The following is a 12,666-nucleotide window of genomic DNA, read 5'->3' on the forward strand; positions in this document are numbered from 1 at the left end:
AGTCTTCGTTGATTTTTTTTCTTCCTCACGGATGTATATCTAGTTTTTCTTTTATTTAGCTTTCTGATACAGCAAGAGAGCCAAGCGAAAGAAAACTTACAGTTTACTAGCAATTGTAACGGTAATGGTTTTATTTCACGTCTATATTTGTTTTGTTGTTGGGAGGCCGATGATTTGTATCAACAGTGAGAGATGCAACAAGATTTTCAGTTTCTGAGCCGTTTCTGTCAGACGAATGCAGCAAACACCTCTGTGCCTGTCTGCATGTGGTTATGAATAGAACTCGCTAGCTGCTAACTGACGCCCCAGTGTTTGAGATTAAAGCTGCACAGGAGCCTCACTGAAAAAACCAGTCCAGGATAAAACCCTCCGCTCTGAAATCCCTGTGAAGCCTCGGAGGATCCACCCTGCGAATCCACGCACACTTACAAAATATAGATCCTCTGTAGAGAAAAACAAAAACATTCCAGCTCCTCAGACTCAGACTGGCTTCATGATCGGATCGCTGCATTTCCCCAAAAAACAGAGCGAGACACTGACGTCGCCTCACAGATTTGAAGTCTGTGTGATTTCAGTGCACACACACACACATTAATGCCCATTTATAAAGTCAGTGCAGCATTACAGTCGTTCAGTCTGTCAAAGGCACCTGAGTTTAGCTCCAACCTGAGCCGGAGGTTCACCAGTGTTTACACAACACACACACACACAAACACACACACGTACAGTATTCTGTATATATCAGCTTCAGCCTTCTGATAATCTACAACATGTCGTTTTTCCTCAAAACCTGCATCATTCCCTTTAGCTGCAAACCAAACAGACAACCACACCGGCCCGAATACAACACGACGGTTTTATAACTTTTTTAGAACTTGCTGCTTTACTTGAAGCGAGCAGTCAGGACCAGAGGTGTTTGGTTAGCCCAGTTTAACCAGCAGGAGCTTCTGATGAGTTCTTTAACGTTTGGTACGACTCGAAAAGACGCAACACGCCAATCCAACCGTCTTCCTGGACTACACAAATCTCTGGAAAAGGAAAACAGAGGGTCGTCCTATAGTCGGGCCGGTACCACTTTTAAAAACAGGATGCACGGTGTTGTAACATTAACATTAAAATAAGCATCATTCATTCATGTAAGATTGAAATGTTGATCTGCAGTTTAGGAGCTACAATCAGTCCTAAAGCTTGACTCTGTTAACAATCTGCTCCAGTTCGTCCTGATCAGCAACAATTAACGGATTGAAGGTAAACTAATCAACCGCAGTTCACTTTGTTTCAACAAGGACTTGAAGTGAAAAGCTCAGAATTTTGCTTTTAAACCCTGTTAACGGCACAAGCGTCGGTGTTCCGTCCTATTTCAGAACCACCGAGTGCTTGTTTACAACTACACAAGCTGTAGCAGCCAGTAACAAGCAGCACTGCTAATTCCTCGGTTATTCTACGCAATTAAGCAGATTTAGTTTGTAGTTCCTCCAGAGGAAATTCAGGAAACGTTCCTAAAAGGATTGGTAAAGGTTGAGTGATTCTCACATGTGAGAATCTGCTGCTTTTCTCCGTTTCATCTCTTTACTGTAAACACATCTTCTAATGTCTGCAGCTGATACATAAAACGTCATGATTTGATGTTTATCTGAAAATAACCACATCCGGAATAATAATCCGAACTCTAAGCAGCTATTTATGCGCTGATAGATTTCCATTTATGATTTTAGGTAGTTTGGTTAAAAATGTGAAGTGGCTCAATTGCTGAACAACCTTCAGATTGTTCCTAAAATGTTCTTAAGAGCGTATTATTTAAGAGTGTGGTTTTTACATTATCTGAATAACTGTTGAGTGATGAATCAACTATCACTGTCATGTTGCCATGAAGTTAAACATGATCCAATTCAGAAATATTGAAACTCCGAGAAGTTTTGCCAGTAAATGACTAATTCTGCCGTCAAAACTGTAGTCTGTAAATGTTCTGTCTGTTTCATATCATTGATTAGCGCTTCACTTCATTGCAGGAAACCTGACACCTCCTTCTCTCCAAGTTTTTTTAAAAATCAGCTAATCTGATGATTATTTTGACAATTAGCTGATTAATCGTTTCATCTTAAGATAGGCCCCCCGCGACCCTAATGAGGATTAAGCGGTGTATAGATAATGGATGAATGGATCTTAAGATGGGGGAGAAAATGCTGCTTTGCAACGTTTTTGTCTGAAAATAAAACACTCAGTTTACAACATTACAAACAGACAATCAGCAGCAAATTCTCACACTTGAGTGAACTTTTTGGCATCTTTGCTGAAAGAAATGGCCAGTAATCAATTATCAGTGTAGCTGTTGGTCTATGGACTGATCGCTGCAGCTCTGTTTCTGTCTCACACACACTCTCACACACTCCCACACACCCGTGCAGTGTATCTACTTGTGCTCTTGTCCCTGACTCTGGCTCTCCTGAGTGGCTTTTCCCCAGCTCAGCCCGTTGATGGGCGTGTGTTTATCCCAGCTGTCCGTGTTGTGTCCGTGCTTCCTCTGGTGGCGTTTGTAGTTGTCCCAGTGGCCCGTCGTGTAGCCGCACTCGGCGCAGGCGTACGGCTTCTCGCCCGTGTGCCGCAGCATGTGCCTCTTCAGGTTCATGCTCTGGTTGCAGGAGTAGCCGCAGATGCCGCAGTGGAACGGTTTGGCGCCTGAGTGGATGCGCTCGTGGCGGCGCAGGTTGGCCAGGTTCCCGCAGGCGTAGCTGCAGGACGGACACTGGTAGGGCTTCTCGCCCGTGTGCACGCGCAGGTGGCGTTTGAGGTTGTCGAGGTGCGACGAGGTGTAGGGGCAGTGTGGGCAGCGGTGGGGTTTCTCTTCGGAGTGGGTGTGGGAGTGTCGGGCCAGGTGGTTGGGGTAGTGGGACAGGAAGGGGCAGCGAGGGCAGCGGTACAGCTTGGAGCCTCGCTGTCCACGCCGAGGTCCCCGAGAGCCGTCTGGGCTGCAGGGAGGCCCCGAGCCGTCTTTGGACAACAGGTCCAACGAGCAGCGACGACACACCTGATAGAACAAAACAGAGGACACGATCAAAGGCGGTTTTCCTGCTGAGGACAGACCAGACGAGTCCATGTCATGTTGCTAAATCACACTTCTGGTGGTGGACAGAAACCAAGTCCATTTACTGAAGCGCTGTCCTGACAGTAATATCTAATATATGAATACATCTGTGGGGTTCAACTTCATCATTTTTCCAACTATCTCTATATTTTCTAACCCATTCCTGATAAAATAAATTCATTTAAAAAAGCTCTACTTCAGCTGTGACTCAGCTGTCTCTCTGTGGCCTCCAACAACGTTCACAAAGTTGAAACTTAAACAACCAAAAACATATTAACAAAGTTTCATGCTGGACTTTGTGTTATTCAACATTTTTACACGAAGGTTGACATTTTTCACTTTAAAAGAGATGATCAATCTCCTCAATTATACATAATTCTTTTCGGCCCTGAAAAATCGACTTGGTCAAGTCATATGACACTGAGCTGGTGAGAGAAGCTCTAATGTGATTATGGTGCGCTCACAGTATTCAACTTCATCTTAAAGAACGTGTTCTCCCACGATTTAACTTCTCAGGCTGATGATTGAACCTGCTTTGGCCATAGTGGACTTGACAAACCTGACACCAAAACTCAGGACTAGAAAACTTCTCAAATCTGCATGTTTGTTTGAAAATGTGACAGTACTTTCCAAAAAAGATGCCAGAATAGAGATCAGTGAAGACAGGCATTACAAATTTGAAAAAAAAGAAGTATTTATATATGTTCATTTAGTTGTATACAGAAAACTGAGTGTCCTAAAAATGGCCACTGAATTCTAAACTTTCCTCAACAAGACGAAGTGGGAAGTCAAACTGATGTGGAAGCTGCTTCTGTTTGCTGTTGCTATGGAAACAAACTGCGCAGCCTCGTTTTTCCAACATGAACTCCACAGGCGCTTTCAGTTTGTTCCAGCTGAAAAATAAAACAACAGACAAAACCACAGATCTCACCTGTCCTCCGTCGCCCTCCGCCTCCCCCTCGGCCTTGTCCCCCTCCAGGTCGGCCTCCTCCAGGGTGAGGCCGCACACCCGGCAGCACAGGGGGAACAGGAGCACCGGGAGCGGGCCGGAGGGAGAGCCGAGGCCCCCCAACGTCTGGAGGTAACCGGAGTCCTGGGACAGTCGCAGGGTCAAGTCCGACACGACTGCACAGAGAAAAGCATTGAACTTTTACACAGTATTCAGATTTAAATGCAGTTCTACTTTATTTTTGTGATCCGATCTTTAATAAAAACGCTGAAAAACTCCCTCTACATCCTAAAACTTTTACTGATCATAAAAGCTTCCTCCTTTGCTCAGCCTTAAGATAAAAACCCTCCAGGTTCTTCTATCCTCTGCTAGTCTGTCTTCCAAACCTTTGCCCTTGCCAGCAACTAAAAGTTAATTTTACTATTTCACTCAGTTATTCTGGATAATAATCAGCTCAAGTGTAGCGACGTTCCTCTAAACGTTTCTCCTCCTACAGTTCAGCTCAGCAGAAGTTAATTTTAGATCGATGAGCACTCAACCAATGAGAATTTCTCTTCCTCATTTTTTAAACTCTTTCAGTTTCGGCTAGCTTCCTCTTTTCTGCTTTGTGCTTCCAACGTGAACATTTTGTCTTTTTAGACTTTTAAAAAAAAAACTTTGAGGGGTCACCTCAATCTGCACTTTGTGTTTCGTCAAATTTTTCCTCACTGTGGGTTCATTTTTCCTGCANGAAGAAGGGAAGGAAGGTTGGAAGGAAGGATTCCTTTCAGAAAAGTCCCCTCTGGCTGTGATATCCGGAGATGCTGCTGCAGAGAGTGGTGGCGCCCTCTGCTGGCTGATCTGAGCCCTCACAGCTGTTTCCTCTCCAGCAGCTTCTTCCAGGACGGCATGACGTGCTTGTAGATCGCCTCGATCTGCAGCACAGAAGATGTCGTTTAAACACGGTTCACCGCGAACACCGCGATGCCGACTCGCTGCCGGTGGTTCACCTGCTCCGACTTCTTCACGCCGTATCTGAAGAGCGTCGCCTGGTGCTCGCTGTTGTGGAACAGGATGTCGAACGTGACCTCGCGGCCCATCATGTCGTCGATGGCCGGCTTCACCACACTGTGGAAGTCTCGGGCCGGATGCAAGCCGTCCAGCATGTTGTTGACCTGGTGTCAGAAAGTATTTTCAATTAAATGTCTAAATGGAGAAACGGAACAAGTTCCAGCGCAGGAACCCACAAAACCTAAAACCCGCTAATACCGACCCTGGGGAATTTCTCTGAAAACTATTTACAGGAGGGAACAAAAACCTTCTCCATGGTGATACCTAAAAAACTGGCCTGATGCTGATTGGTTAAACTCAAAAAAGGCAAATGCTGATTGGTTAAAGTTGTAAAAGACAAAACGTAATTGGCTAAACTCAAAAAAACACAAATGCTAATTGGCTAAACTCAAAAACATACAAATGCTAATTGGCTAAACTCAAAAAACACAAATACTAATTGGCTAAACACAAAAAAATACAAATGCTAATTAGCCAAACTCAGAAAAAACACAAAGGCTAATTGGCTAAACTCAGAAATCCCAAATGCTAATTGGCTAAACTCAGAAAGCACAAATGCTAATTAGCTAAACTCCAAAAACAAATGCTAAATGGTTAAAGCTGTAAAAGACCAAAGAAAAATGCTAATTGGCTAAACTAAAAAAAAAAACAAATGCTAATTGGTGAAACACAAAAAACACAAATGCTAATTGGCTAAACACAAAAAACACAAAAGCTAACTGGCTAAACTCAGAAAATACAAATGCTAATCGGCCAAACTCAGAAAAGACGAATGCTGATTGGTTAAAGTTGGAAAAGACGAATGCTGGTTGGTTGTTTTCTGCCCTCTCTGACATCCCCATCAGTAACCAGACAGACTGACAGCATAAACCTACAGTCGTCCTCAAATGTATTCAGACTCTTTTATTAAAGAAAAAGCAAAATTCACAACAATCACTCAAATAAGTAGAAACTGAAAAGAGTAAAAATAAATAAAAATTTGTTAAATTATAATTTCGTGAAATACGACATTGCTTTTGAATTGTGGTTGAAAAGAATAATTTAAAAAAATAAAAATATAAAAACTGTCCCGGACAAATTAGAGCACTTTGCTGATGAGCAGTGGGGCCAGAATACCTGTCAATAGGTGCAGAAGTCTGAATACAGAAAACACTTGATGGCAGTGATCGGCTCAAAGGGTTGTTCAACAAAATATTAGTCTACGGGTCCCATCGTGCTTGTTGTTTCTTTTGTTTTGCTTTTATATATATTTCTGTTGAACCACAATTCAAAAGCAATTTTCATTCAGTTTTAATTTATTATTACTTTTTTCCAATTTCACCGTATTTCAGTGACAGCTGTTTTTTTCCTTCTTTAATAAGAGGGTGTGAATACATTCGAGGACGACTGTACATTGTTGTTCTGCATGTGTGGACTACCTTGTATTTCTCCCCCAGCATGTCCAGCGGATCCAGTTTGATCTCGGACCTCAGAGCTCGGCCAAACAGCGGGAGGACAGTGTCTGAATCTGGAAGACAGTGAGCACATTTTTGTAATTAGTAATAAATAAAATACTAGATAAAGGGAAAAATCAGACGGGCAAAGTAGGTTCCAACTACAATATATGTAATATATGTATATGCAGATTTAAAGAGCCTTTTGACTGTCTAATTTGAACAGTTCTAAATCAAGATATCTGAAATCTCCCTCCGTAAAAATGACTCTAACATGTCTAAGAAGTTTTCACCCCGGCTCGATCACACATCAGATTTCTGCCCCAGCAATGTATGCAAATTACTGCATATTTTAATAGATAAGACCTTGTGTGTTTCTTTATGCAAAATATTTCCAAAAAAACTTGTAAAAAAAATATATAGCTGTCTTAATGCCAGTGATAAACGGAGGAAGCTTCATGGTAAAATCTATTACTTCTACCTGTGAATAGTGGTTTCGAATGAGAATATATGTGATTATCCAATAAATATACAATATCAGAAGCCATTCTCTCAGTTTCTCTTCCAACTCTGAGTCAGAAATCAAATCTTCAGCAGCTCCTACATGTTTCTGTTTGTTCACATATTGTTCACAGCCTGATTTATAGAACATTTCTTCAAAAGACGGTAAAAAACAAAACATTTTTAAGGCTGTTCATAGTATATTCTGATTTATGGAGTCATAAAAAGACAAAACCTTTGACTCAGGAAAAAGACTTTTGAAGCTGGCTTTATCGTGTGTGTTGGAAAAATATGCAAATTAGCACACATTTTGATGCGAACTTTGCTGTACTAGCTGATTTCTTTCAAATTTGTGTGTTAAAATAAGAAATTTAAGGATTAAATTACACACAAAAGACTAGATATGAAGTAGGATTTTTAAAAAGTATATATAGTAGTTACACTTCTGCTAAATTTATTACAAAATTTTAAACACCGAAGTGTAAGTCAACTAGTGGATCTGTCAGTGAAGCCAGTTGAACTTGCTATTTGGTGTTTTGTGTTTGAAGGATAACAGATCTTAAAAGATATCCTGGCAGCTGGAAAGTTTCAATTTTACAGAAAAAAAAAATCCACCACTGGAGTGATTTTACTGAACTTATTTGCCACTAAGGTTAATTTTCTACCTTCTTTTCTCACATTTTAATACACAGATGCTCAGTTTTACGAAAACAATTTACATTTCCTTGGAGTAAAGTTGAAGTACTCCAACAGCTCTGGCAGATTTTTGCACTTGTGTTAAGAAAGTAAGAGTTTTTGTGCCTTTGCAGCGGAACGCCACCGACCTCGACACGTCAGATGGGCGACGTAGGGAACGCCGTCCCGCTCGCCGTAGTACACCCCGAAGTGGGAGAAGTATCTGTTCCTGGGATATTCCACGATGTCCCCCGGGAACAACTTGGGGTGGGAATTTTTCTGAAAGGACAAGAACTTTATTCTTGTTATGTAAAGTTGCTGCAGTAGCTGACTTTGGTTCTCGCTGCTTGTTTGCTGATATTCAGTCAGTTGTGCTCGAAAGCAGAGTTTTTTTTTTTTCTTAATTCAACCACAACAGAAACCTGAGGTGACTAAAATGGGAACCATATAATGAGAAGCAAGTTCATAAATGCAGCTCATTCTGTCTTACGCATTCTATTATTTTCACACCTTTTGGTCCAATTGTACACATTTTGCTCCCTTTATATCTGCCTTGATTTTGTTCTTAGATACGTTAGATATCACAAAACATTAAAAAAAACACCAAAAATATTTACTAGATTAGAAAAAAAAGGATCAGAGAGGCTGCCGCAAAACATTACAAAGAGTTTCTAATCAGTAAATAATGCTGAATAAATCTTTTACTAATGCTTCATAAATGTGTTATTATTACAGCAAATGACAGCATCAGATCAGAAGTTCTAAATGTTGGTGAACTTTTTCATAAGTTTGCTTCATATTCGCTTGATAGTTACTAGATAGAAACACAGCTGAAGTGCTTGTTAACATGAACAGATTTTGGTTGTACTGCTTCACATCTTTTTTTTCCTAGAGGAAGCCTGTGTACATTAACCATCAAGACAAATCTACAAAGTGGTACCAAGACAGTTGGATAAATTCAGCATTAATATTGGTGATTAAAACTAAAAAAAAAAGAAGATTATATAGGATTTTAGCTGTACTCACCAGGCCCATGGGTTCAAGTGTTTACTGTAACTTTCTTCAGTGGCTTCTGAATTGAAACCCACAGCTCGTGCACACAGCGGCTCCACCTGTTTTACATAGCGCCTGTACTCATGTGATAGTGAAGCTCAGCAGTCTGTCACCGTCACAGTCCGCTGAGCTCCTCCCCATCACACCTACATCTGAAGAGCTCATTTGTGTTTTTGCCCATTTTTGTTGTCTTGGCTTCACTTCGGGGGGCGATTTTGTGGTTGGAGGTGTTTTTTGGGGACATTTCAGCGGCTTTAAGATGACATATGTGATCGTGGACGGCCGCAAGTTGCTCAGCGTCCTCGGTGCTCCACCTTTGGGCGGGTGAAGCAGGTGTTTCCTAAACACAGAGGCTGAAAGAGGAAGCAGCTTCAGCTCTCCAGCGCCCATAAGTTTCCAGCAATGTGATGACATGTCATAAATATTTTAATTCGGATCACTAAGTCTGCATCATTTTCGGTGCAAAAACAGGCAGAATAACAGCAGTTATCAAACATTAGGCTGATGACACTCAATTATACATTTCAGTTAAGTCTTTAAATTCACACTTTGAGGATGATCCTCATTTTTTCTTAAAGCCTAATTAAAACTTCTACTTTGGTAATCTGTAGTTTTAAGGATATAAATCTTGCAAAAACATTCATTTTCAAATGTTGCACTTATTTGTACTACTTTTGAACAGTGCTGCAACATTCTCCAGTTTATTTCTTAAAGATTAAACCCTCCTTTGTGGGTTTGGAATGTTTTTTATTCAATTAACCCCTTAGTTTACTTAAAAGAGCAGCAATAAAGTGAATGTTTAGCGCTCTTACTTCCAGTCTACGAGTGGATTCATTGCTTTAGCTCCACAATAAACCGTTAAAACAGAAATGGTTCGACATGTTCAATCTCCAACGCTCACTAACTAGCAGACTGTGTCTAATGTTATGTAATCAGTTTGTTGTAACCTTTTTAATAAACCACACTGGTTTCAACACCACCCAGCACTTTTCTGGAAAGGGTTGCCAGATACTGTTGGAACAAATCTGGCAACATTTACATTATTAGGACTGTTTGTGTACAGATTAAACAAACAGTAAATTGATTTTTTTTGGACTTTGCTGCTGACCTCCAGCCTCCAGTGTTTAGCTAAGCTAAGCTAAGCTAACCATTTCTGGCTCCAGCTCTGCTTTATCTGTAGCTCAAAGGTTCATTTAAAAAAAAAAGTTAAACAACTCCTTTGAGACAGTCTTTAATTTTAAGGTGCATCATTTTCACAGAGCAGCACAGGGACTTCCATGTGACTGTTACTCAAAGTTCAACAGCTAATTTTTCTGTCAAACTCGACAACAGCTAAACTGCTAAATCTGAATCTTGCTCTGAGTGCAGAAAGGCCAAAAAACTGAATATAAAAACCAGGTTTTCAGTGTTTGATGGAAACTTTAATGAGCTGACAAAATAAGAGTTCCGTTATCAATAAACTCTTCCCTGATTTTTTCATGTCTGACAGACTGATTTTCAAGAAATTTGTGCTAAAAACAAGTAAAGCAAGCAGAGATACTTTCTGAAACACCGAGATAAATACGGAGCCTCTCAGTGTGAACACAGATCTTTAATTTCCCAACATGTTTCAGAATCTAGATCTAAAAAAAAAAAAAAAAGAAGTCAGTCCATAATTGAAAAAAGGCACAAGATTCCTCCTGAATGCAACTGTGGTTGTATAAATTAAATAACAGTGGGGCTCCTGTGCATCTCCACTTTAAAATCTCTTATCATTTATTACAGTTCAAAGAATTTTGACCATATTTTGCTTTTGTGTAAACAGAGAATTCTGATTAAATAAAGATGTAATTGAAAAAGAAAAAGGTTAATAGAATGGAACCAAAAAGTTTCATCGTGGTGAATACTGAAACCTAAAATCCTCAACATTCACTATTTAGGATGTTTGCAGCTAAACGTACTGTTTACAACAATGTAAAATATTTCTTATGTCTTTGTTCGTTAACCGTCTTTCATCTAAGATTTTCTTTTTTCTCAAAACAGACAACTGACTTTTCAAATGAGTCTGACTCTAATACTCAATACAGTCTTCGTTGATTTTTTTTCTTCCTCACGGATGTATATCTAGTTTTTCTTTTATTTAGCTTTCTGATACAGCAAGAGAGCCAAGCGAAAGAAAACTTACAGTTGACTAGCAATTGTAACGGTAATGGTTTTATTTCACGTCTATATTTGTTTTGTTGTTGGGAGGCCGATGATTTGTATCACCAGTGAGAGATGCAACAAGATTTTCAGTTTCTGAGCCGTTTCTGTCAGACGAATGCAGCAAACACCTCCGTGCCTGTCTGCATGTGGTTATGAATAGAACTCGCTAGCTGCTAACTGACGCCCCAGTGTTTGAGATTAAAGCTGCACAGGAGCCTCACTGAAAAAACCAGTCCAGGATAAAACCCTCCGCTCTGAAATCCCTGTGAAGCCTCGGAGGATCCACCCTGCGAATCCACGCACACTTACAAAATATAGATCCTCTGTAGAGAAAAACAAAAACATTCCAGCTCCTCAGACTCAGACTGGCTTCATGATCGGATCGCTGCATTTCCCCAAAAAACAGAGCGAGACACTGACGTCACCTCACAGATTTGAAGTCTGTGTGATTTCAGTGCACACACACACACATTAATGCCCATTTATAAAGTCAGTGCAGCATTACAGTCGTTCAGTCTGTCAAAGGCACCTGAGTTTAGCTCCAACCTGAGCCGGAGGTTCACCAGTGTTTACACAACACACACACACACAAACACACACACGTACAGTATTCTGTATATATCAGCTTCAGCCTTCTGATAATCTACAACATGTCGTTTTTCCTCAAAACCTGCATCATTCCCTTTAGCTGCAAACCAAACAGACAACCACACCGGCCCGAATACAACACGACGGTTTTATAACTTTTTTAGAACCTGCTGCTTTACTTTAAGCGAGCAGTCAGGACCAGAGGTGTTTGGTTAGCCCAGTTTAACCAGCAGGAGCTTCTGATGAGTTCTTTAACGTTTGGTACGACTCGAAAAGACGCAACACGCCAATCCAACCGTCTTCCTGGACTACACAAATCTCTGGAAAAGGAAAACAGAGGGTCGTCCTATAGTCGGGCCGGTACCACTTTTAAAAACAGGATGCACGGTGTTGTAACATTAACATGAAAATAAGCATCATTCATTCATGTAAGATTGAAATGTTGATCTGCAGTTTAGGAGCTACAATCAGTCCTAAAGCTTGACTCTGTTAACAATCTGCTCCAGTTCGTCCTGATCAGCAACAATTAACGGATTGAAGGTAAACTAATCAACCGCAGTTCACTTTGTTTCAACAAGGACTTGAAGTGAAAAGCTCAGAATTTTGCTTTTAAACCCTGTTAACGGCACAAGCGTCGGTGTTCCGTCCTATTTCAGAACCACCGAGTGCTTGTTTACAACTACACAAGCTGTAGCAGCCAGTAACAAGCAGCACTGCTAATTCCTCGGTTATTCTACGCAATTAAGCAGATTTAGTTTGTGGTTCCTCCAGAGGAAATTCAGGAAACGTTCCTAAAAGGATTGGTAAAGGTTGAGTGATTCTCACATGTGAGAATCTGCTGCTTTTCTCCGTTTCATCTCTTTACTGTAAACACATCTTCTAATGTCTGCAGCTGATACATAAAACGTCATGATTTGATGTTTATCTGAAAATAACCACATCCGGAATAATAATCCGAACTCTAAGCAGCTATTTATGCGCTGATAGATTTCCATTTATGATTTTAGGTAGTTTGGTTAAAAATGTGAAGTGGCTCAATTGCTGAACAACCTTCAGATTGTTCCTAAAATGTTCTTAAGAGCGTATTATTTAAGAGTGTGGTTTTTACATTATCTGAATAACTGTTGAGTGATGAATCAACTATCACTGTC

At 40.5% G+C, this 12,666-nt stretch overlaps 2 protein-coding genes across 3 annotated transcripts in view; both read right to left on the bottom strand.

Moving 5' to 3' along the window:
- Nucleotides 1–2,186: 2,186 nt before the first annotated feature.
- Nucleotides 2,187–12,666, bottom strand: part of znf513b (zinc finger protein 513b) — a 20,321-nt gene continuing 9,841 nt past the window's right edge. Inside the window, exons 6-7 of the mRNA XM_008302145.1 lie at nucleotides 4,014–4,207; nucleotides 2,187–3,025 (exon numbers count right to left, since the gene is read on the bottom strand). Coding sequence (XP_008300367.1) covers nucleotides 2,411–3,025; nucleotides 4,014–4,207 — 809 coding nt within the window. The 3' untranslated portion in view covers nucleotides 2,187–2,410. The remainder of the gene's footprint in view (nucleotides 3,026–4,013; nucleotides 4,208–12,666) is intronic.
- plaat1l (phospholipase A and acyltransferase 1-like) lies at nucleotides 4,768–8,800 on the bottom strand. 2 transcript variants are annotated; one of them, XM_008302144.1, is made up of 5 exons: nucleotides 8,717–8,800; nucleotides 7,840–7,969; nucleotides 6,500–6,588; nucleotides 5,021–5,185; nucleotides 4,768–4,945 (listed from the first exon to the last, which is right to left on the bottom strand). In XM_008302144.1, exons 1-5 carry the CDS (start codon nucleotides 8,723–8,725, stop codon nucleotides 4,880–4,882), a joined length of 459 nt encoding a protein of 152 aa, XP_008300366.1. In that variant the 5' UTR covers nucleotides 8,726–8,800; the 3' UTR covers nucleotides 4,768–4,879. The 2 variants fall into 2 exon arrangements, with proteins under 2 accessions (XP_008300366.1, XP_008300365.1); XM_008302143.1 differs by having other exon boundaries at nucleotides 7,840–7,984; nucleotides 8,717–8,792.

The sequence above is a fragment of the Stegastes partitus genome, unplaced genomic scaffold, assembly GCF_000690725.1.
Source record: "Stegastes partitus isolate 25-593 unplaced genomic scaffold, Stegastes_partitus-1.0.2 Scaffold1766, whole genome shotgun sequence".
NCBI classification, from domain to species: domain Eukaryota; kingdom Metazoa; phylum Chordata; class Actinopteri; family Pomacentridae; genus Stegastes; species Stegastes partitus.

Coding starts and splice junctions, on each gene's coding strand:
- plaat1l (XM_008302143.1), bottom strand. Junction 6,589..7,839: donor CGCCCATCTGACGTGTCGAG/GTCGGTGGCGTT, acceptor ACTGTCTTCCAG/ATTCAGACACTGTCCTCCCG. Junction 4,946..5,020: donor GCGTGAAGAAGTCGGAGCAG/GTGAACCACCGG, acceptor TCTGTGCTGCAG/ATCGAGGCGATCTACAAGCA.